Below are 21,395 nucleotides of genomic sequence, written 5' to 3'. Positions count from 1 at the left end.
CATGTTGTCCTCGAATGGGTCCTTGTAATGTGAAACATGATACATTGACCTCACTGGGTGAGAGTAGTAAACCAAAACGTTGGCTAGGTTCAGGTACTTTGATAGACTTAGGAGTTGTGAAGCTCCACTTCTGAATGAATTCAGTTAAATTCAAAATGCTAACAAGTTGTACAGTTCTTAAGAGCACTGTTTTGTTTTTTTTTATTGCACTTTATTGACAGTTCTTATAACCTTTCAATTAGATCAGGGTTATTTTAAGTTCAATTTTAGGCTGTGTGTGTGTGTTCATATATTGTGTTATGTCCTGTTTTTTTGTGTTTTAAAAAAAATAAAATACATTTTGTATTGCCAAATGCAATACAAATCTCCACTTGAGGGACAATAACACTCTGAACTGAAGGGAATAAAATACACTGAATATCTGTAAAAACAGACCATAATCGACTTGATTGATTTGGTCTCGATCTGTGAACTTTGCCAGACTGAGTTGTGGATAGTTTTGTTTTTGCAAAAGTCCTACACTTCATGTTTTGACCATTAGATTACCAGATAAAATTCAATTCTTATAAACAAGAAAAGGTCAGTACAGCTGTTCCTCAGTCAACGCCCATGAAATGTCATTATTAGATGTCCATGCAGACAATGGCACCAATGGACTGGACCGGACTGGACCACTGTTGTGTGTGTGTGCTGTCTGTAAGAACAGGATGGGCGCCGTGCTTGTGCACTTGTGATGCATGGCTAGGAAAGGTCAAGAAAACAGCAATAACTAAAGGAATCAAGCCTTGAAGGAAGATGGAGGAGGCAGTTGAATATCAGAGGAATATTCAGTGGCAGCGGCCGCAGCACACACGGCCTTAAAGGATAATAAGAATCCAGTAAAATCTACTTCATAGCCACAGAAAGTAAAGTGAGAAAAAGCCAAGGGCGACGCCGCACAATAAGTCACTGTGCGAGTGTGTGTGTGTGTGTCTGTGTAAAGGTGAGAGAGCTGAACCAGATCAAATTTCTGGAATGGGCACAATACTGTGAGCATGTTTGACCTCAAACACACTTTCCTCTATTTACTTCTGCACCTTGTCCTCTTAATCTTTTTCATCCACCTCCACCTCTCTCTCTTCTCCTAATCTGTCCTCCTCATCTCCTCCCTCTCTTCTTCCCCCCGCCCAGAGCCGCTCATTTCATGCTGACCTCTCTTTGTTGTTTGTCCCACCATGTTTCACATACATCACATCCCACTCTTCTTATCTCCCGTTTGATCAAACCTCCCACGTGAGCGGTTACACAAAAAACACACCAACCTGTGTCTGCGTGTGTGGGTGTGAGAAGTGTTTCTTACTGTCTGCTTTGGGTGTTGTTGGGAACACACGGGCCCCACGTCCTCCACTGCCAGCTGATGTTGGGAGAAGGGAGACCGTAGGCAGTGCACGTTAGAATCTGGCTACTGCCGCTGGGGTAAGGACTGGACGGCTCTGCCACTTCTTTCTCGTGAATCTGTGGGGCCACTGGGGACGAGGAGATGCAGTCAATTCATCTGCAGCGCCGTCTGTGACACTCAGGGTCACAGCCTGATCCCAGTTTACTCTACAATATGAGCCTAGTTCACGCGACATGATTTTGCAACCTGATAATCCGCTCAAAGTTACAGCTCATCAACCCTGATCAGCTCATGATTTTTCCAGAATAACTTTCAATAGCTGGCAGCTATTTACAATTTAGTGCATGTTTTACATAAAAAAAATCCCGAAAAACACTGTCGTTGTACATAAACACACGATTTTGCGTGTTCAATTTGAAATTTTTTTGTCTTGGCATGCAAAAAATGGAAACTATGTACAGGTGTTTTTCCCCACTTTTTCCCCTTTCTGGCGACAAAGACGCCGGCTTCCTGCAACAGTGGGAGTGAAATTACCATAAAAACCACAAAACCACATGTAAAATCCAAGCAGAGACTGGGATGGAGTGACAGAAGCTGAAAGCTGACAATGAATACAACAGAGGAAGAAGGAAACAGAGAGATAAAACATGTAAAATATGTGACAGCTATGGTTTCGTGCATCATAGCTCGTGTCACTTCTTCTTCTTGTTAGTAACAGCTAAAACTGCACGTCATACGACCGCCTGTCGTGTGGTGTAGGAGCCACAACTTTCCAACAATTCTTTGGGGAAAACTTGGGTTGTAGTACCAGCAGCACATAAACACGTATTGTGTTTGATGTGTTAAAGGCGCAGTCAGTGTCAAAAGGTAACGCGCATGGAGATGTCTTTGTTCTTTTGATGTCATTTTCTTTCAAACAAAAAGGTCAGTTATTGAAGATGCTACAAAAGAGCATCGGCTCTAGTGAAAAATAAGACAAGGGATTTCTTTTCTTGGACAAACAAAAAGTGAATGTGGGTGATGGCAGACGTGGACCTTTTCAGCGACAATGCAGCTCATTAAAGCAGCGGCTGTTCGTTCACAGGCGTCATCGCCATTGCACAACAATGAATCCTGGGATAGATTGGCCTGATCCACCTCACAATAGAACATCAGTATACATACTTATCATGCCTTTCCATGATTACACCAATTGCATAGATACCGTATTCCATTGTTGTGCTGGTATCAGCTCCACTGTATGAGCATTTACTTTTACACGATCGTTAAATGCTGCACATTTAACATTTTATTATGAAGCACATGCTACTCCAATAATCATATTTTTATTAGTGCAATGTTTATACTGTATGCTCAGGATGTATACACTATATTCTGGTCTAACCTGTACATGTTCTTCAATTTTAATTATCTTTACTATTCAATATTTTCTGGTGTTTATAATGCAGGATTACTGTTCATTACCTCGTGCTGCCGGAACAATGTAAAGGATTACCTCATCTAATCTTATACATAAGACACAAACGTTTGGCGCGAGTCAGGCCAGCAGTTACCGTTGACAACGAGCGTGATGTTGAGTCTCCTCTCCAGAGAGGCAGCATTATTTCTCAGCGCCACCGTGTAAAGTCCAGAATCCTCCTGACAAACGTCCTTGATCTCCAAAACATGGTTAAGGTGCATCCTCATCCTTTTTATTTTGAACTCCGGGCGCTGGTTTATCACCTTTCCATCTTTATACCTGGACACACACACACAGCCTAATTATGCTTTTGGATAGGGCTAATTAGACTGAATGGATACACAGGACAGTCTCATCTTACCATTGGGTTTCAGGAGTGGGGAAGGCGGACACGTTTACGCGTAGTTTGAATGACTTCTGGCCAGCGGTTACCTCCACCACTGGCCCAGACCTGTAGTCCAGGCTGATGAATGGTCTCTCTGAGAGAAGTTAGCATGACTGAGTTAGTCTGTGCGGTTCATGTCACCACGTGAAACAGCAATATCTCATTAACTCTTTCATAGTGTTTCAATGAAAGTGGGTGTTGTTTTCATTTTGGTTTAATGCTAACTAGCATTGACTAAACTTCGATTGAACATCTGTCAGCATTCTGATTTTAGCATTTAGCTCAGATTCTTCAACATACTGTGTCACAGAACTACTTGTGCAGATATGGTTAATCCTGCCCCACACTATAATAATTGGCCAGATTTCAGTCCTGATCTGGTCATTCCGATAATCGTGCTGGCCTTTTGAGTTTAGACATTAAGCCATTAGTCCTCCTCCATGTCTGTTTATATTCTGAATTCACGTTAAATCACGCAAGTTTCTGTGAGATCCCAAATCCGTGGGAACTCGTCCCTGAAACCGCTTGATCAAACGCCCTGTGTGTGGTCCTGCGTCTGTGTTTTCTCAGGAGTAAAACATTGAAAATCGGTAACAAAGTCCGTTTTTAAAGTCAAATCAGATTTGAAAATCTTCTAGTGTGGGGCAGGTTTAATATGACATTTAGAATAACGGACAGATCTGAAAGTGAATGCAAACTGTACTTAGCTAGCGCTTACCGTGAACTATGACCTGAGTCTGCTGGGTTTGTGTCGTGTCGGTGCTGGTCACGTTGCAGATGTATGGGCCGGAGTCTGTGACATTAACACTGTGGATGGTCAGGACACTAACAGCCTCTGTGGCATGAGAAAGAGCTTCACGGTGAGGTTTGGTGTCCACCCAACTGTTCGTCTGGCGAGAGGAAATCAAGTCATCCTTAAACAACCTCTAAAGTCAGGCTTTGGTTTAGTTTATGGGTGAACAACTGCTGCTGCTACACTCTGTACCTGTTTGCCAGGGTAAGACCATTGAATGTCCACTCCGGCGTTGAACTCCACCACCGCTGTGCAGTTCAGGGTGAGAGCCTCCCCGACTATCAGCTCCACTGGCTCCTCAGGAAACAGCTTGACATCGTAAACCTGACTTCCTGTCCAGGAGGGAAAAATAAAAAAGGGTGAGGGGAGAAATAGTGAGAAAGAAGGACGGAGGGAGGGAGGGAGACAGTAAGAGAGGTCATGGTGACATTGTCAGCAGTTTTTCTTTTCTTGCTGCACTAAAGGAAATGACTTTCCTTTGGACCAGAAGAACCGTCCCACTTTTAAAAAAGTTTGTCTGTCACAAGTGAGCACTGTTTGCATTCATGTGCTAAATTATCTTATTAGTGGAGGGAATTAAAACGAACTACGCCAGAGTCTCAATTCATGATAAGACAGAAAAGGCAGGGGAGCTTTGGATAGCAACCGCGGTCTGATATTCAAGCCACCTGGAGGTGAGAGGGGGTGAAAGAAAAACACATGCTGCTGATGTCTGAGCAACTGAGTGTGACTGCCTGATTGTTTAAATGCTTCATTAGCTTTCAGAGTAAAGACTCACTCTGCCTGATGCAGCTTTAGGTCAGCAGCAGTGGGCATGATTTGCTTTTCGCCCCCCCAAAAAACTGAGAAGTGACTGTTAAATTGAATTATAACTTCTGTTCTTCTCGTTTTTATTTAATTGCACTCACACATCCACACATAAAAGGCATTGCTTTTGAAGGTCCAGTGCATTTACTGGCAGAAATTGAACATGGTGGGAGTAGAGCTTTATTTTCGTCGTTAGAAGAGAACACATTTTGCCAAAGAAGCAACATCATTACCAAACAGCAAAGTGCCTACAAGTGCTCCAGTATACAACCCATATGCATGTTTGTATAAGTATATAAGGACTTGGGTTCTATAGCAGCCAAACCAGCTAGAGCAGAGGTATCAAACTGGTGGCACACGGGCCACATTTATTTTGCATTATACATGTGTTTCATTCATCAAAATAAGCACTTTTACTTGAATTTACTGAATAGTTGTTTTTCTCTTCTAGCCCCCTCCTGATTAGAGCCGACACTCATTGGCCCCCAGGTCATTAGAGTTTGACAACCCTGAGCTTGAGTGTGTGTTTTGCATTTTGAAGTGGAAGCTTCCACACAAACGAAGAATGTCTTTGCACACACACACACACACACACACCTGTTGCATTAATCAACAGAAAATAACACACATATGATTTTTTTTTACCTGTAGTGTGGATCAGGTAGTCGGCAGATTGATGCTCTTTGCCTCCAAGAGTAGCAACACACGAGACTCCGATGAGCATCGGCACACTGTCTATGATTTGTCTGGGAATGGACCAGCCTCGCTTGTTGTCCCATGTCATCCCGCTCCCCTCCAGAGGCGTGGGATACTGAGATGACAAAAAAAAGAAGATTATTCAGCATCACCTGACGGCTTAAACTGGAGAAACAGAGGAGGCTGTGGTGTGTGTACAAACCGCGTGGAGAGAGACGTTCAGATCCGGCACTGTGACCAGACATGGCACTATGACGTGTGTGGAGAAGCGAGTGATTAAGATGGTCTCCAGGGCATTTCCATGGCCCTTGCTGTGGCTGTCTCTCCTGAGGAAAGGCTGCTCTGGGTCTGGATGCAGATAGAAGCAGGGAGCCGATAAAGGGTTGCCCCGACAGTAACAGGGATTATCGCAGCTATTATGGTAACTTTATGAAAGTAGACATTTCACAGCCTGATAATGACCCCAAATGTAGGCTTTATCACAATTATCATGTAGCTCCAGCAGCTCTCTCCAGTGTCCCCACAAACTAAATTACATGTCGGCAGAGAAACAGGCAGCCGAGGGCTTTAATCCTCCTCTAAATAGCTTTGCAGTTTGACTCTAAGACGGCAGTGGAAATGTGTCTGCTGTGTTTCATCCTGTCACACAGAGTCACACAGATTCTGTTGAACAGGGATATGAAAAACATCACAAAAATGCTCACCAATTTCCATTTACAAAACCTTATACACCCACAGCGCGATGTTACGTGACTACAGTCTATTGTTCTCGTACTTTTTCTAAGATTCATTTGAAGCTGCTGCGAGAGAGCTACGGCGTTTGTGCGCGTACTCTTGATACTAAAAGAAATAATACTCAACTGTGCTCTCAGTTTCCATTTTTACAGTTTTTGTAGGGCAAGAAGTGTGTGTGTGTAGCTCTTTTGGACCTTTTCTGGTATCAATATCAGGACCAGTAGTCCTCACGGGGACAGAACCTCATTCCTAAAGAACTGGTTAAGTTCAGGGCTGAGATTTTAATTGTGGTTAGGTTAAGGTTAGGTTTAGGTCTTTACTGGTTTTGGTTATAGTACATGGTAAATGGTCTGTATTTATATAGCACTTTTCTAGTCTCGATGACCACTCAAAGCTGCTTTACACTACAGTTTTTTCCATTCACCCCTTCACATCGGCATGTAGACTAGCAGAGCCGGGAATCAAACCCACAACCTTCGAGTTGCTCTACCCCTGAGCTACCGTCGTCCCATTGTAGAGAGAGGGAGATTAGATATGAAAATGTATGTGAGGCCATAATATTACATATTTACATGTGCCTTTGTGTGTCTGTATGTAACCCAGGATGCATGCAATTGCTTACAATACAGTAATAAATCCAGGGCCTTAGTGTACATGTGTGTATGTGTGTTTAGAGCACAAAGGGCTGACGTCTGCTAGTATAACTGAATCCAAATGCCTGGATCCCCTCTAATCTCCCCACACGCTGGGTTTAATTTGGGGCTGTGATTTCATCTGCTTCTGATTAGCCCCCTGGTTGGTTCTGTGGAAACTGTTTTTGCACCTCGTCTGTGGGGTTAAACTGACTTTTCACATGACTGGATTGGCCGGAGAGATTCCCCTACATGACAGCCATCTGTCTCTCTGTGCACTTACAGCAACACACACAGAGGCTGCACTTAAGTCCTGCAGGCAGCTGAAAATCGAAGGAACAGGAGTGGCGCTTCTGACTCTTTACATGTGACACACCATGAAACCAGGAGAGAAAAGATTGGCTGCAAGAACCCGTTTTATTTTGCAGCTCTATAATCAGATTTGAAACTCTGACAATTCATATAAAAATCCTCACGAGGCGATTTAAAAGAGAGATGCTGCTATATTCCAATGTTTATAATGGAATAACATATCCTTTCTCTAATTAAAACAGTGCTCATTCCTGCCTTTATCAGAGGCTTTGCATCTTTAATTTCCTAAACTTCAGTCCTGCCAGCTCCCAGTGTGTAGCTAAGGCAAAGTCAACAACTTCTAGGTCTAATAACACAGGGGCATGTTTTGATATTGGAGTCATATTTAATCAGGAGGTCGACTTCAGCAGGGGCAGCTATGATTTTCTTTCCGAGGCTCCCAAGGAAAAGAGAAACGACAGACTAAATGGTTCAGAGCTGAGCCAATGGGAGATGAAACATGCTCACTTTAATCCCAAAACAAGTTAAGAGCTCACAAAGTGCAGACTCACCACAACATACTGTGGAGACGTCACGGTTAGAAAACGAGATGTTTCTTCCAACCTGACAACTTGATTTCATGCATGGGATTCTGAATTTAAACAGTCCTTAATATCAAGATTTTATGACTCATCAGCAAGATGAAAGAGCCATTCAGTTTTCAATTTCAATTTCAATTTAAGTAAGCTTACATCAGCATTCGTGTGTGTGTGTGTGTGTTTGGCTCACCCCTGATGAAGGCATAAACACTGACTGCAGTGGTGCCGTCAATGATGGCTTTGACATCTTTGTAATAGCATCGATAGTAGCCCGTGTCTTTGGCCTGCGCTCGGTTCAGGACCAGCCTCTTACAGTACGGCAACCCATGCTGTCCTGGACACTCGCTCACTAAGACGACCGTCTGCCCAGGGTCCCTGGGCGTTGACAGCTGGGTCTGACGGTCAGTCAGCTCCACTCCCGCTAGGGTCCTGTCAGGCCAGGCCCAGGCCAGAGTGCGCTGTCCCCTGAAAACATATCAGGGTAAAAAGGACAGAATGATAAATAATCAATAATATTTGTAACTTAACGGGTTATTCACTCACTTATTTCAAGTGTAACTTTGTAATGTAATATTAACAAAAACGTCCATTACATTTAAATCATTGTCCAATGATGCTGATTGAAGGCCCTGGTATAATTCCGCACATGGACCCGACATACACTGTGCACGTGGCGCGAATTGCGTCATCAAATCAACTTCTCCCTCACTGGTAGGTAGAGTATTAAGCCCCGCCCACAAAGCAGAAAAACTATTTTGACAACAGAAGTTGTCAAGAACAATAATCATCCGAGCCTCAACCTGGCAACCCACAAATCGGTTGACACCCCGATTCCCCTGCCTGACGGGTGTTTGCTGTAGCATTGTTCTCTTCTTCTTTGGTAGGAATGCGTCCTATTCCCTACGTTCCGGACTTGTACCGCCACCCGATGGCGAAGTGAGATAATATGACACGCATGTACGCGGAAGTATACCAGGGCCTTTAGGCTATCAGCTCAGTACGGTGATGTTTGGATCTCGTGTCCCCCAAAGACGTTTCCACACTGCACACAGGAAGTGATTCATTTTATATCAAGACAGAGGCAACATTGCCTGTGCAAACAGGTTGGAGTATGACTGAAAAGACCAAGAGGAGTCCTCATAAAGTTTAAGAACTGCCTTCTACCAGCTCTACTGTCATTCAGAAGCTTGACGGGATAAATGCTTTTGCTCACACCCACGTTTGCGCTGTCAGTGTACACAGACAAGTCTGACAGAGCCTGGACACCGCATACAAATAGTGTTACATCCTTTTCTGTCCACGAAGACCAAACAGAGGCTAATAATAATGATAACAACAAAAAAAAGCTACACACCACAGCTTAAAACAAAAGTAGCCGAGTACTGTGAATAAGCTGAGGCTACATAGATACAATTTATTAGTGTTTTAATTTAATAAAGCATCGGTGCAACTCACATTAGTTGAATGGATGTCATGTTCTGCCTAAGTGTGCGTGTGTGTCTGTCCATGCACACATCCCTTGTGTGCTTTGTGCTTTGCCACATAAATTCAGTTATGTTAACCTGGAGGCATTATGAGCGAGGTTGAGTAATGGCTGCCTGAAAACTGATAGCTGGGCTTTCACCACCTGCCTCAGCCAACTACAAATATCCACATTTCTCAGACACAGTGCCAAAATGTGATGAGTGGAAAAACCACTAAGGGCAATGAAAGTATTATGTGGGTGATTTTCTAGCCCTCGTGAATAGTGTCTGTCTGATCCATCTATCTGGATTTTAGAGAATTGTACATTGTGAAGACAGAGTTGACTAAAATGAAACTGACTTCCTCTCCTAGGAGATTCTTACTGAAAATATGAGCTTTACATGCAAACCATTTCAGATCTGTGCTGGGCATAGTATCACCAGTTTTCCAAAGACAGAAACAAAACGATGAATGGAACGACAGTGCAGCAGAATTTTCATAGAGATAAAGGGTGGTCATTATGAGTGATTTTATATGCCACGGCTACTTGGTCAAGATAGATGCCGCCTTTGTCTTGCAGCAAATTGGCTTTGTGCTGTGTGTTGCGCAGATTTTTAAAGCCTCCGGGATAAAAGCTGTAATTTTGGGGCCTCATTAATAACACCAGCGTTCAGTCAAAACACAAGGCGGACCAAATGTCAGAGCTAGACTGAAATTAGTTCATCAATAATTTATAGCAAAAATAAGACGAAAGACATACACGCCTAACGGCTCAAACTCTTTCTTCAAACACATGACTTAATGTGACTCTCAGCACTATCCTGTTCCTCATGCTTAGGTCGGCATGAGTGAGCATCATGGACATGAGCCACAACTGCGTTGTGATGGTCAGACTATAATCTCAGGATTAGGACGGAAAAGTCTGTATTATCTTGGACCAGCTGAACTGGAACTGCCGAGTGTCAAAACAGTGTTGATTGGAATTTAAAGGAATAGATTTACTGGTACTTACAGGCTACATATATTTATACTTTTTTTTCTAAAGTATACTGTGTAAAATGTAGATTTGTTATTTCCACTAAGCAAAAGTTCAAAGCAAATGGTCTATAACATGTCAGAAAATGTATAGAACTATAACTTCTGAGATGTGTATACATGCAAATAAACAGTCACCTGCTAGTTAAATGTACTATGAATTATAACATCTACCTCTGAATAGTCATTGGATTCAAGTATAAAATGAAATCACATGAAAAAGTCATGAAAACTCATCAAAACCCTCCTCTTCATAGCCACCTTTAATGTGTGGAAAAATGGTGTGTATTTTCTTGCCTGTTTGTTTTATAACATTTTAATACATGTGATGCGTCTCTGAGCACCCTTTAAGAGCTATATAAATAAAATGTTGTGTAATTATTATAGGTATTTTATCAGTACTGGCAGGCCTATCTCAGACTTGATACTTGAAACTGAGGTTGGGGAGCACAATTTTTCAGTTTACTACCCCTGTTCTAGTAATATACATCTAAATGCAAATCGGTGAAGTATTCCTTTAACTATTAAATATTACACAACTCTTTTTCTTTTTTATTTGAGTTTTATCATGAGTTTTTATTTTGAATTCATCATTTTTCCCTTACCTTGCCTAAAGCTAACCTTTAACCCATTCTAACCTATTTCCATATCTTATGCTCACTTACCTTATTAATGTATCAGTGAGGGGGCTGCGACAGGTGGCACTCCCCCAGGCCAGTGCTCCACAAGTGTGGACATCTAAGTTTGATTAAATCACACACCTTATCCTAATCTAATTCTAACCCTCACAGTAAAGTAAAATAAAGTCTTAACCTTCAAAAAGGCCCTTTAAAGTTGTGAGGACCTGCTAATTTCCCCAAGGGACCTGCTAAGTGTTAATTTCCCCAAGGGAACCTCCCAAAGGGATCAATAAAGTCGTCTGTCTGTCTGTCTGTCTGTCTGTCTGTCTAAATGTCCCCACAATGTTAACATGTCCTCACAGCAATGGCTGTGAGGACATGTTAACCAATATGTGTCCTCATAATCTGATAAGACGTACGCACTCACTCACACACACACACTGTACCTGCATGTGATGGTGAGTGTTTCGTAGACTGGAATCACTAGATCTTCTCTGGAGCCGTCGAGGATGGGCGGAGTCATAGAAAAGCCAGTCACCAGACCTGAGGGAGTGAACATGGCAACTGCATTAGACTCATGTTACACACACGTCGGCCGGGGGACCCCGGTGTGTTTTTTGACAGAGCTGCGGCTCGGGCTGTCAAATCTCCGCAACACATCAGGAATCTGAAATGGGACACGACAGCGGCTCAGACAGCACGTTGTTCATTACATTTACAACCTGTAAAGCTCCACACTGAGAACACCCAGACAGAGTAGTCACGGCCCACCCACTAAACTGCTTCCTCCTCTCATTATATCCACAAAGACTGTTTGGCCTTGATTCATCACACATGCATTGATTTGACTGACTTCTGCTTAGTTAATACGACGATGTCTGACCGACATTATTCTCTCCTCAGGCTGTGAAAAGTGCTTAGTCATGCAACAGTATATCATATATGAACATGTCACCATGATCTCTATAACCCCACCTGGATATCATCAAACCGAGGGAGTGCATGTGAAGGTGCAGAGGCTTTCTTTGCTTTTATGAAGGAAAACCTTCACCATTTTTCACCCTCACATACTTGTTTGTGTTGAAAGTGGCGCAGCGTTATTGCAGCATTAAACGCCGAGTTTCCAGTGAGAATCAACAAAGCTGCCAAAATCCACCCAAGGACAAATAGAGCGGTGACTTCATCAACATTATACCGCCCACAGACGTACAGTACAAACATACCGTAGATGTCAGGGTTGGGTGCAACACATGTTTACTCTCCATCACTCATCCTCAAGCAATTATAGAACAGGATGGACAACAGACTTCAGCAGAGAACATGCAACAGCTCACACCGGTCAGTCATGACCTGCTGCGTTCTGGACACCAGCGTCCAGCACATCCTGCTGCCCAGGGAGCACAATAGAGGACGTTTATGCCTCTGTAAATATTGTGTTAATCATGTTTACAGTGAAGGCTGCTCCCAGTGGAAGAAGACCCATCAGCTTGAGTTTCCGTCATTAGCGCAACAACAGACAGAAACTCACAGAAAAACCTTGAATATAGTGATGTGAGTGTACACAGTTATTGTTGGTATTATGAACTTTTACTCTCCAAAATCAAACACTATCTTTTCCTTGTGGTCTGTGGGTTTATACGGCCAAATAAAATCACGCTATTTAATGAATGTGCGGTCTACTTTTCCTCTTGCATGTATTCTGATTCTTCAACTAAACTATGATTGAGAAAAGATTAATACAAAATTGTTGATATTTTATGAAGTTAAAATTTCAGTTTTAAGGGATTCATTTGACAGTTTTTTTTGCAGATACTTTGCATTTGCTTTCCTGGCAAATTCAACAGTTAAATGTAGATGAGAGGATTTATACCACTCTCACGTTTGCAGCAGAAGCTCAGCTTTTCTTATTTGTTTTTATTTGATTTACAACTACATGTAAATCATCTAATCCCTGCAAATTTGCAACCTTCAGAGGTTCTGGTCAGAGAAAAAAGGTTGCAAATAAAATCAAATAATTTATTGTCCCTCTACGGCGAAATGTTTCTAGGGCAAAAGTGCAGCTGTAGAACAACACCAAGCGTGACAGAAACAACAAACCGAGTCCAGTTATTATTCTCATTACCACAGTTGTCTTACCACAGCAACTGTTGACTGATGCATGCTTGAGACAGTGCGGAGTAAGTCCTTCATAATGTTTCATAGCATGCAACATCGTGAGAAAACAACCAACGACAACTTAAAATGACAAATACACTGGAATGTGACAAGTTACGGCAGAACTCCACAACAGAGGCAATTGCATTCGGATCTGTTATAAGAACGTCAAGAAGCAATGATAGGTTAAATATGAATGGTTAGTGGTACATTTGGAGTGGGCCTATAAAATACAAAGACATGCTTGCATGTGTCGTGTGTGTCACAAGCTTTGCTCATGAATGACCAAAAACAAAACAAAACCACACACCGCTATTGAAAAGAGAAACCACTTACAAGCTAAATATCACTTGGAGGACAGAGCGGTAGGATAGCTAATATAGAATCGGTACATTTACATGCAGAGTTTAATCGAGCTACGGCGTAGTCTGACTAAGACAGGCAAACGGACAATTTGCAGAGTCCGAATACACGTTGAGGATTTAGTGCTTAATGAATCAGTTTGTATCGTACTGCTGTACATTAATTGTGGTTGTCTGAAGAAAGACGCCTCCGCCGTATGACGTGGGAGAGTTTCCAGGTCAAAGACCGTGGAGGAAGTTTTGGTAGATGTCTCACTCCAGTCAGACTAAGCATATATATACGTGCAGGAATAATCGGAATATGACTCACATTTGTTATGAAGATTTTTGTTTATCAGGTGAGATGACCTATGATGGAACCTCTGAAGTCAGTGATGAGTGAAGTTGAAAGAGTTTATTATAGACAGCTCAGATCCGAGGAAAACTGAGGCATCACATGGCAGATTCTCACGAGCAGCGTGCCAGCTCTGATACATATAGTTACTAAGCCTCCAGATAGAGTATCTGGTCCAGATGCCTGGCGCCTCGGTATCTAGGGAGGAAACCCTGAAAGGCGCCTAGTTTGTGTCTTATCCTAAGTTATGGCTGTTAATATTGAACACCAGTTCTGGTTATAAGAATATGTGAGTAATTCAACTTAAAGTTGGCTGAAGGTTAGCAAGCATATTATAGTATGTTAGTCTGACTAAGACTAGCTCGATTTTAGTCGGACTTACTGTATGTGTTTACGTGACATTAAGAAAACCAAAGAATTGTCTTAGTCTGACTAAAATTGGACTTTTAAGAAGCATGTAAACGGACTGAGTGACATCTACAAATCATTCCCTACTTGGCTCACAGCACGATATTCCTTCCCTAAACCTCCACAGCTCTTTGCACTGTCTCAGCTCAGATGTGAACCTGCTACCAGCTTCAACACCACAGTGCAACACAACACAACACACTTTTATCCACTCTTTTCACACACATGATGCTGTGAGAAACATGCGCAGCCTGTGAATTCAACCACAGGAGCTGTCAGTTTCCTGTCAGTGCAGCTGACATCTTTATTGTCTTAAGACAGAGCAGACCACCTCAGAGTTCATCTCCTTCAGTCCTACATTTATCACGAAGCGCTGGACTTCAAACACTTAACAACAACAACAACAAGATATATTAAAAAAAAGGTTGATTAATCATTAGATTTACCAAATCACCACATGCATCCCGTGTATATACAGGAACATTGTCAGAAAACGATCATTCAGTGTGTTTGAAAGACATTATGACAAATGACCTGTTTTGTAATTCAGAAGTTAATCATGTTCTTCTTCCTCCTCCATCATCGTCATATTATTAGTATAAAATATTGAACACACAAATATGACTCTAACTTTCAAACAAAAACATCCATCATTTAGAATTCTTTGTCATACAGACAATACGTATTTTAAAACATTTTCCTTTTTTTTTGTCTTTAGTTTTTTCATTTTATTGTGTGTATTTGTAACTAAAGGATCACGAATACTTATTGTTGTTACCTGCTTGTGCTGCCGTCAAAGCTCTCCCACTGAAACCGAACAAGACAACATGACAGTTCCCATGATTCCATGCTGCTTTCAGATGTCATTAAAACTGTTGTTTGGTACAGAAATGTACTATAACAACAAATCCACTTTACAGGCTGAGGTGACATGATTCGTACTCGCTTCTTTTGCACAGACACAACGTGATGAGCTCTGATCTGAATCCCTACTGTAGCTCGGGAGTCAATGACAGATGCTCGCCTCACTATCTGTTGAGAGATTGCACCCCGACAGACAGAGAGTAAAGGGTAATTCTTCCAAGAAATGTCACGACTGACTGGCATGCCCTGAAAGACGAGACGTCGACGTGTCAGTGTTTGGGGAGGGAAACCTGGAGGAGAGGCGTTCGCCATAAAGGGAAGATGTTAGCTTTGGCTATTTGAAATGCCCCATCGTACAACAAGATCGACTGATATGTCGACGCAGCCGAAGGCAAAGAAAGACAGCGGTACACCCACACAGAGTCACGCCGAGAGTCTCTGTGAAGACTAGTAAAAAAAAAAAACATTTGATAGAATTTATAGCAAATATGCCTGTGCACTGTGTGCTCCACACTCCTGAGGCTAATGTGCAAAACACATTATTTGTCTTATCTTTGGATGTCTTACACATCATTTGTCAGCCTAAGTGGACCTCTTAAAACAGGTGCCGTAAAGTCATAGTTAACGTGTATTGAGTTGCACATGGCTGAGGGACCAAACCTGCCATTGACACATGTGCTGTTTGGAGCTCTTTTCTCACTCACTCACTCACTCACTCACTCACTCACTCACTGTCTATTGTTTTATCTTCCACATGAGGGTCGTGGGGCGGCTGGAGCCAATCCCAGCTGACATAGGGCAAAAGGCAGGGCATCACCAGTAAATCACAGAGCAGACCACCATTCACTTTTGAGTTTCTTTTTAACCTCTGCATGTTTTTGGACTGTGAGAGTAAATTGGAGAACCCGAGGACATTTCTGCACCTCACATACTGGAGGTGACTCTCGCCCTAGTTTAGGAAATCAATATCTTCCATATGGATTCGGTGTATGTAACGTATGCGCCATGTTCGCATCACATATGGGAGACATGTCGGCCTGACGGCTACGTGAAAATGGCTTAAAACAAACATAATTCCATTAGCACTTGTTTACATTCTGTCACTTATAATTTGAAGCACACGGTGCTCAGATGTAAAGCGATGTGAGGCGAACGCCAACAAAAACCAAACACGTCAATTTATCCAAGTTCATGGCTGATAACGTATCTTGTGATGATAATAAACACGCTTTCCCGCCGTGACCTTTCATGCTGTGTTTCATGACAGATTGTTATGACTGTTATCACTCACTTACCTCATTTATCTTGTTACTCATTAGAGAGTGAAGTCAAAAAAAAGTGAACATTCCTCACATATTGTTAAAAGCTTAAGTTCCTGAACGGCAGTTTCAGCTGGAGGCCAGTCAGCACAAACAGTTATGTAGATGGTCAGGGACTGAGCAGAGCTTTTATTTGCTATATTTTTTTTTTATTTTGAAATTAATCCTTAGAACACAGAGCATTTAGGCTGTTTTGTTCCCATTACTATGTTTAAACATACAGTATGTACAGAGGCTATAAGAATGTGCAATACATTACATTACATTACATGTCATTTAGCAGACGCTTTTATTCAAAGCGACTTACAATAAGTGCAATACAGAGTGTCTACTAGACTACTAGCTCATTTTCACCAACTATAGAAACACACCTGGACAAAAAGTACTCAAAATGTTTAAAATCGGACTGAATTTGTGCAATTTGGAAATAAAAAACAGCGGTTTGTTTTGTGACTTCTGCACAATTATTGCTACTTTGTATCACGACTAAAACTTTGATATGAAATGAATCATAACTTTGACTCAAAAAACGACTTTTTAAAGCCTGAATGTGACCTATGGATGTCCAGATGACCAGGATGTCCATATAAGGAATTGTGTATTATTCCCATGCACGGCAATTTACCAAAGGTGCACCTGCGGCACAGATCTTTGCCGCATGAGCTCTAAGGGTTAAAGGGTGTGTACCCAACTTCTAGCCTGTCAAGATCCAGTGGTTTCAGAGAAATTATGTTTGGGCCTCCTTGACATCCCAAATGCAGAGTTTTTGATGAAAAAAAAAGGGTTTGAGGACACACAAGGAACAAATACAGCAGCATGAAGGGACACCAGCAGAGAAGATCAGATTAAGAGACTCAAAGAGAACAGAGACTAAACGCATTAGGGCCAGGGATAAGTGAACACAGGTGAAACACGTCAGGGCGGGGCAGACAATCAAAGACATGGTAAACAGGCCAAAGACAGGAAGTAAATCAGACCAGACACACAAGGAAGAAATAACACAGTTAACAAGGGAACTAACAAGATACACGCAAATACCCTACAGCTAAAACATGGGGGACAAAAAAAAGAAAAATCAAGACGCAGAACAACTTAAAATATGAAGGTGATTAACAAAGAAATCCAATAAACAGAGAAGCAAATTAACCACAACAAATTCATGATTTAATATTTCAGTAAAGTCCGGGGGTCATGACAGCTGTGTCCTGTTAAAGGCTAGGCCGTGTTTTTTTTTTATATAACATCATATGAATGCAACACTAAAGCTATTCATGACATTTCGAGCAGTTCAAACTGGGGGTAATGTTAGTCCAGCTGCTCACGGAGGAACACAAAAACATTTCATTTGTGAGAGACGGGAGAAGTCATCGTTTTAGTTTAATCCACAGATGACAGCTTCAATGACGATATACAGTTAACAAAATAATAAATACATAATGTACACCTCAGTGGCCAACTGCTGGGAGGACAAAGAACACAACAGATATGGAAAAACACAGTAGTTGAGTGTGCAAAAGAGCTAGGAATTATGTAAATTAAATGTGATTTGTTTCTAAATATGTAAAATGGGTCCATATTCCAACCATCGACATCAGAGTGATCATCATCATCATCTCTGCACAGACAGATTGTCCGGACGAAATGCTCAAATGGTCACTGGCTCATTCACAACTACCTTGGAAATGTAAGCGCGGGGCAGCGAGCCAAAAAAAGATTTGAGCCGGTTTCTCTTCTTTTCCCATGCATTCCAGCTGCTGGTGCAGAGATAAGCTCTGGGTGAATAGCTTCTAACACACACACACACACACACACACACACAAAAAGAGTCCTCCAATGTTGATTTATTGCCTCTGCTATCACAGGATGACGAAAGCATAAACACACACGTTTAGATGTGTCAAACCCCTCGCGTGAGCGGCCTCTAATCATGGAGCTCGTTTCACATTGTGCTCAGGATGACTCCACCGGCTTCTCTAAACACTGTGATTCAGCTCGTTGCATTGACATCTGATCACTGGGGGACTTCCAAATGTAACCGTTAATGCAGATTCAGAGCGAAACTATTTACTGGCAGTCATTAGCTGTGGTCTTGACTCAAAGTAACAGCTCATCGAATGTAGCTCATAAGCCGTTGGGAAGTCACCACCTCCAGCTGAACGCGCCAAGCAAACACGACCTGAAAAGTAACCGATATCGGTTTGAACCAGCGGCAAACGAGAGGAAACGCTTTTGTCTGGTAAAAATGTAATTCACATAAGAAAGAGGCAGTGAAAGCCGTTTGCTTCATGTTGTTAACGGCCATGCAAGCCATGTAATGAGATAGCGATGAATACATCACACATATGGCCTCACACAGCTGCTCGCTCTGTTTTCTCTGTGCCGCATGCTTCTGTCATGATGGAAGTGCCAGATGTACGTATACATGCGAGCCAAGTGTCAGAAGTCAGAACTTTTCAACGACAATTGCGCCTGTTCACTCAGCGCGCGAGTCGGGCGGCGCTTTGATGCGTCAGCACCACATACCGGATTGACGGAGCGAAGACGAGCGGCTTGTCTCCTTGTCAAGTGAAATGTGTAAACACTAACAGCGTGGCGGAGGGACACCTTCAGTAGCTCTTCACTTAGCCATGAAGGACCAGAGAACCGCTGCCGCGCCGCGGAGGAGTTCTGCAACAATTTATTACCATGAAATATGCTGGAAAAATGTGGAATTGATAACAGTGAAAAAAAAAAGTGAATCCCCAGGCTCCTGCAAAACATACACAGGTGCACAGTGAGGCGGACATTCGTGCTCCGATTTTGACCTAAAGCCACAGAAATCTCATGCACTCGAAAAGTGAACCATGCAACTGTAATGTCCCCTGCCAGGAAAACTCTCCTGCACATCATTCAGTCTCTCTGCCCTCACATTTCCTGCCTGATCCTCTGCTGTATCCTATAAAACAGAGCAACCCTCCTGCAAAAAGTAATAAAAAATGAACGCCGCAGACTTTATTAAAGCGTGGGCTGAAAAATACATGAATCAGATGAACGTGCCTCTCAAATCATTTGATTCCACTCCCACTGATTCCGCTGATAACTGCTGAATGTGTACTCGAACGCGCAGGACTAGTCGGTGTAATGTTAACGTTCTCGCGCAATAAAATATGTCAGTGAATGTTGCTCTTCATAATTACACACGTGCATGTGAGTAGTGAGGAAAATTCAATGCAGAGTAGCTGTTTCACCCATTTAAATTCCCCAAACATGACATGCAAAAGTAAAAAAAATGTGTCCAAAATGTGCACGTTTTACCTATTTTGACCTGCAAATGTAATATTGTGTACAGAAAAAGAGTAAACAAGGCTGCAGTGACAGACAGAGAGTTTGAATGAATTTTATCTTAGACTGGGAACGAGCTGCGGAGACATTCTCAAAAGCAATCATTAATATTGTAGAGACATTTACTGATGCAGGTGTAAGATGGACTTGCTAAATTCACCAGAGCATGAAATTGTAACTCATAAATACCCACATAGTTCATGTCTTTGGTCTCCATACATTCATTTGCCGTGCTCTTTTCCACAACTTACAGCGGGGACTTTGTCGCATGAGTCCTATTCTATGGAGGACACCTGGTGAGTAAAGATAAATCTTTACACACACGCACACACAGGAAAGACGCCTCGCCGTGAGTCAATTAACGATGCAAAGCCGAAGTGACGAGCAGACAGATGCTCAGCAGGTAAAAGTGTCGCGCATCAAAGGTACGGATGGAGATGAGAGTTCCTCTCTCCACAGGGCTACGAGATCGGGGGAGCAATTCAAGCGCATGTGAAAGGAGCTCAACGAGCAAATTTCCTGTTTTCTTTATCATGTTGACGCTTCTTTCACTTCCCCTTTTCATGGACAGTGAGGGAGACGCTGCCTTCAGTGTTTCCTCGCTCCTCTGTAGTTTAGTCTCTGATCAGTCACGTGGCAGGAAGAGGAAAAGATTCAACCTTGTATCAGCAAATAAAACTCCTTTTTCTTTTTTTTTTTCCCAGAGTCTCAGTTTGGCAGAAAGGACACGACATGGGAGTCATTGAAAAACACAAAGGTTTTCAATGGTATAGTAACTGTAATTAAGTATTTGAGCTGTTGTTGTACAATTATATGCTGACCCCACGTGTGGGAAAGTCCTCTCATTACAGTACAGTAACAATATGGAAACAGTGCATAGGGAAGTAATATTATGATTATGATCATATCTCTATAGAAGTTAGTAACAGTTAGTTTTTCGGGGCATAAAGGATGATTTTAAACATTTAATGTGCAGTTATTACACTGGCAGTAGCATTCTCATAACCAAATACCTGGAAAATTAAAGGTGCAACTGTAACATAAAATGACTACACTATTACCACTGTTATTACCAGTACAATAAGATTTGAACTTTAGTCAACAATGTTGTTTGTAAATGTGCTTTATAAATACGTTGGATTTGAACAGATTTGACAGCGAATGTAAAAACAGGAATTTAACTTTATTTTCCCTGTCAGGGTCAAAGAGCAATCTATGGGTGGTGGCTTGAGTCAAACAGTTATTCTAGTGACACAGTTTCTGATAATAATAATAATGAGGCGAGGCGGAGACGCTCTGAAATAGCAACACCATGAATGTCCGGCGAGGGACTGGAGGCCAGGCAGGCCACGGAGCAGACCTGCTCTCTGGATGTGAAGTCCAACAGCCTCAGGCTAGCACACGCCCACTCCCTCTGAAAAAAAATGAGGTTCCCTTCCTTTGTCACCGAGACACAAGGCCAGGCCAAAGCCAGGCGACGGACTGACTGGCAGCTCGGGCTTTGATTTCATTGTTCCGACTGAAGAGAACGTCGCTGTCCTCTCCACTAGTGGAGGAGTTAGGCCTTTCCAACATCCTGCCACAGGAGGGGTGCCAAATCAAGGATGCGCCGATGAACCATCTGGGCCTGCTTCCTATGTCCCTGACTAAATCTTCCTGTATCTGCCTCACAGGCACACCGGACAGCTCCAGCTCTTCCTCTGTGCTGAACCGGGTTTTTTTTGCATGTCATCGTTTTT

The 21,395-nt window shown here is 42.4% G+C and overlaps 1 protein-coding gene across 1 annotated transcript in view; it reads right to left on the bottom strand.

The window, feature by feature from the left end:
* flt4 (fms related receptor tyrosine kinase 4) overlaps positions 1-21,395 on the bottom strand; it is a 47,573-nt gene that overhangs the window by 19,411 nt on the left and 6,767 nt on the right. Inside the window, exons 2-10 of the mRNA XM_044040112.1 lie at positions 11,341-11,437; positions 7,966-8,240; positions 5,721-5,866; positions 5,468-5,633; positions 4,208-4,347; positions 3,941-4,112; positions 3,199-3,316; positions 2,932-3,116; positions 1,340-1,505 (exon numbers count right to left, since the gene is read on the bottom strand). Coding sequence (XP_043896047.1) covers positions 1,340-1,505; positions 2,932-3,116; positions 3,199-3,316; positions 3,941-4,112; positions 4,208-4,347; positions 5,468-5,633; positions 5,721-5,866; positions 7,966-8,240; positions 11,341-11,437 — 1,465 coding nt within the window. The remainder of the gene's footprint in view (positions 1-1,339; positions 1,506-2,931; positions 3,117-3,198; positions 3,317-3,940; positions 4,113-4,207; positions 4,348-5,467; positions 5,634-5,720; positions 5,867-7,965; positions 8,241-11,340; positions 11,438-21,395) is intronic.

This window comes from Solea senegalensis, linkage group LG12, assembly GCF_019176455.1.
Source record: "Solea senegalensis isolate Sse05_10M linkage group LG12, IFAPA_SoseM_1, whole genome shotgun sequence".
Taxonomy (NCBI): domain Eukaryota; kingdom Metazoa; phylum Chordata; class Actinopteri; order Pleuronectiformes; family Soleidae; genus Solea; species Solea senegalensis.
This window is presented reverse-complemented; position numbering and strand designations above follow the sequence as displayed.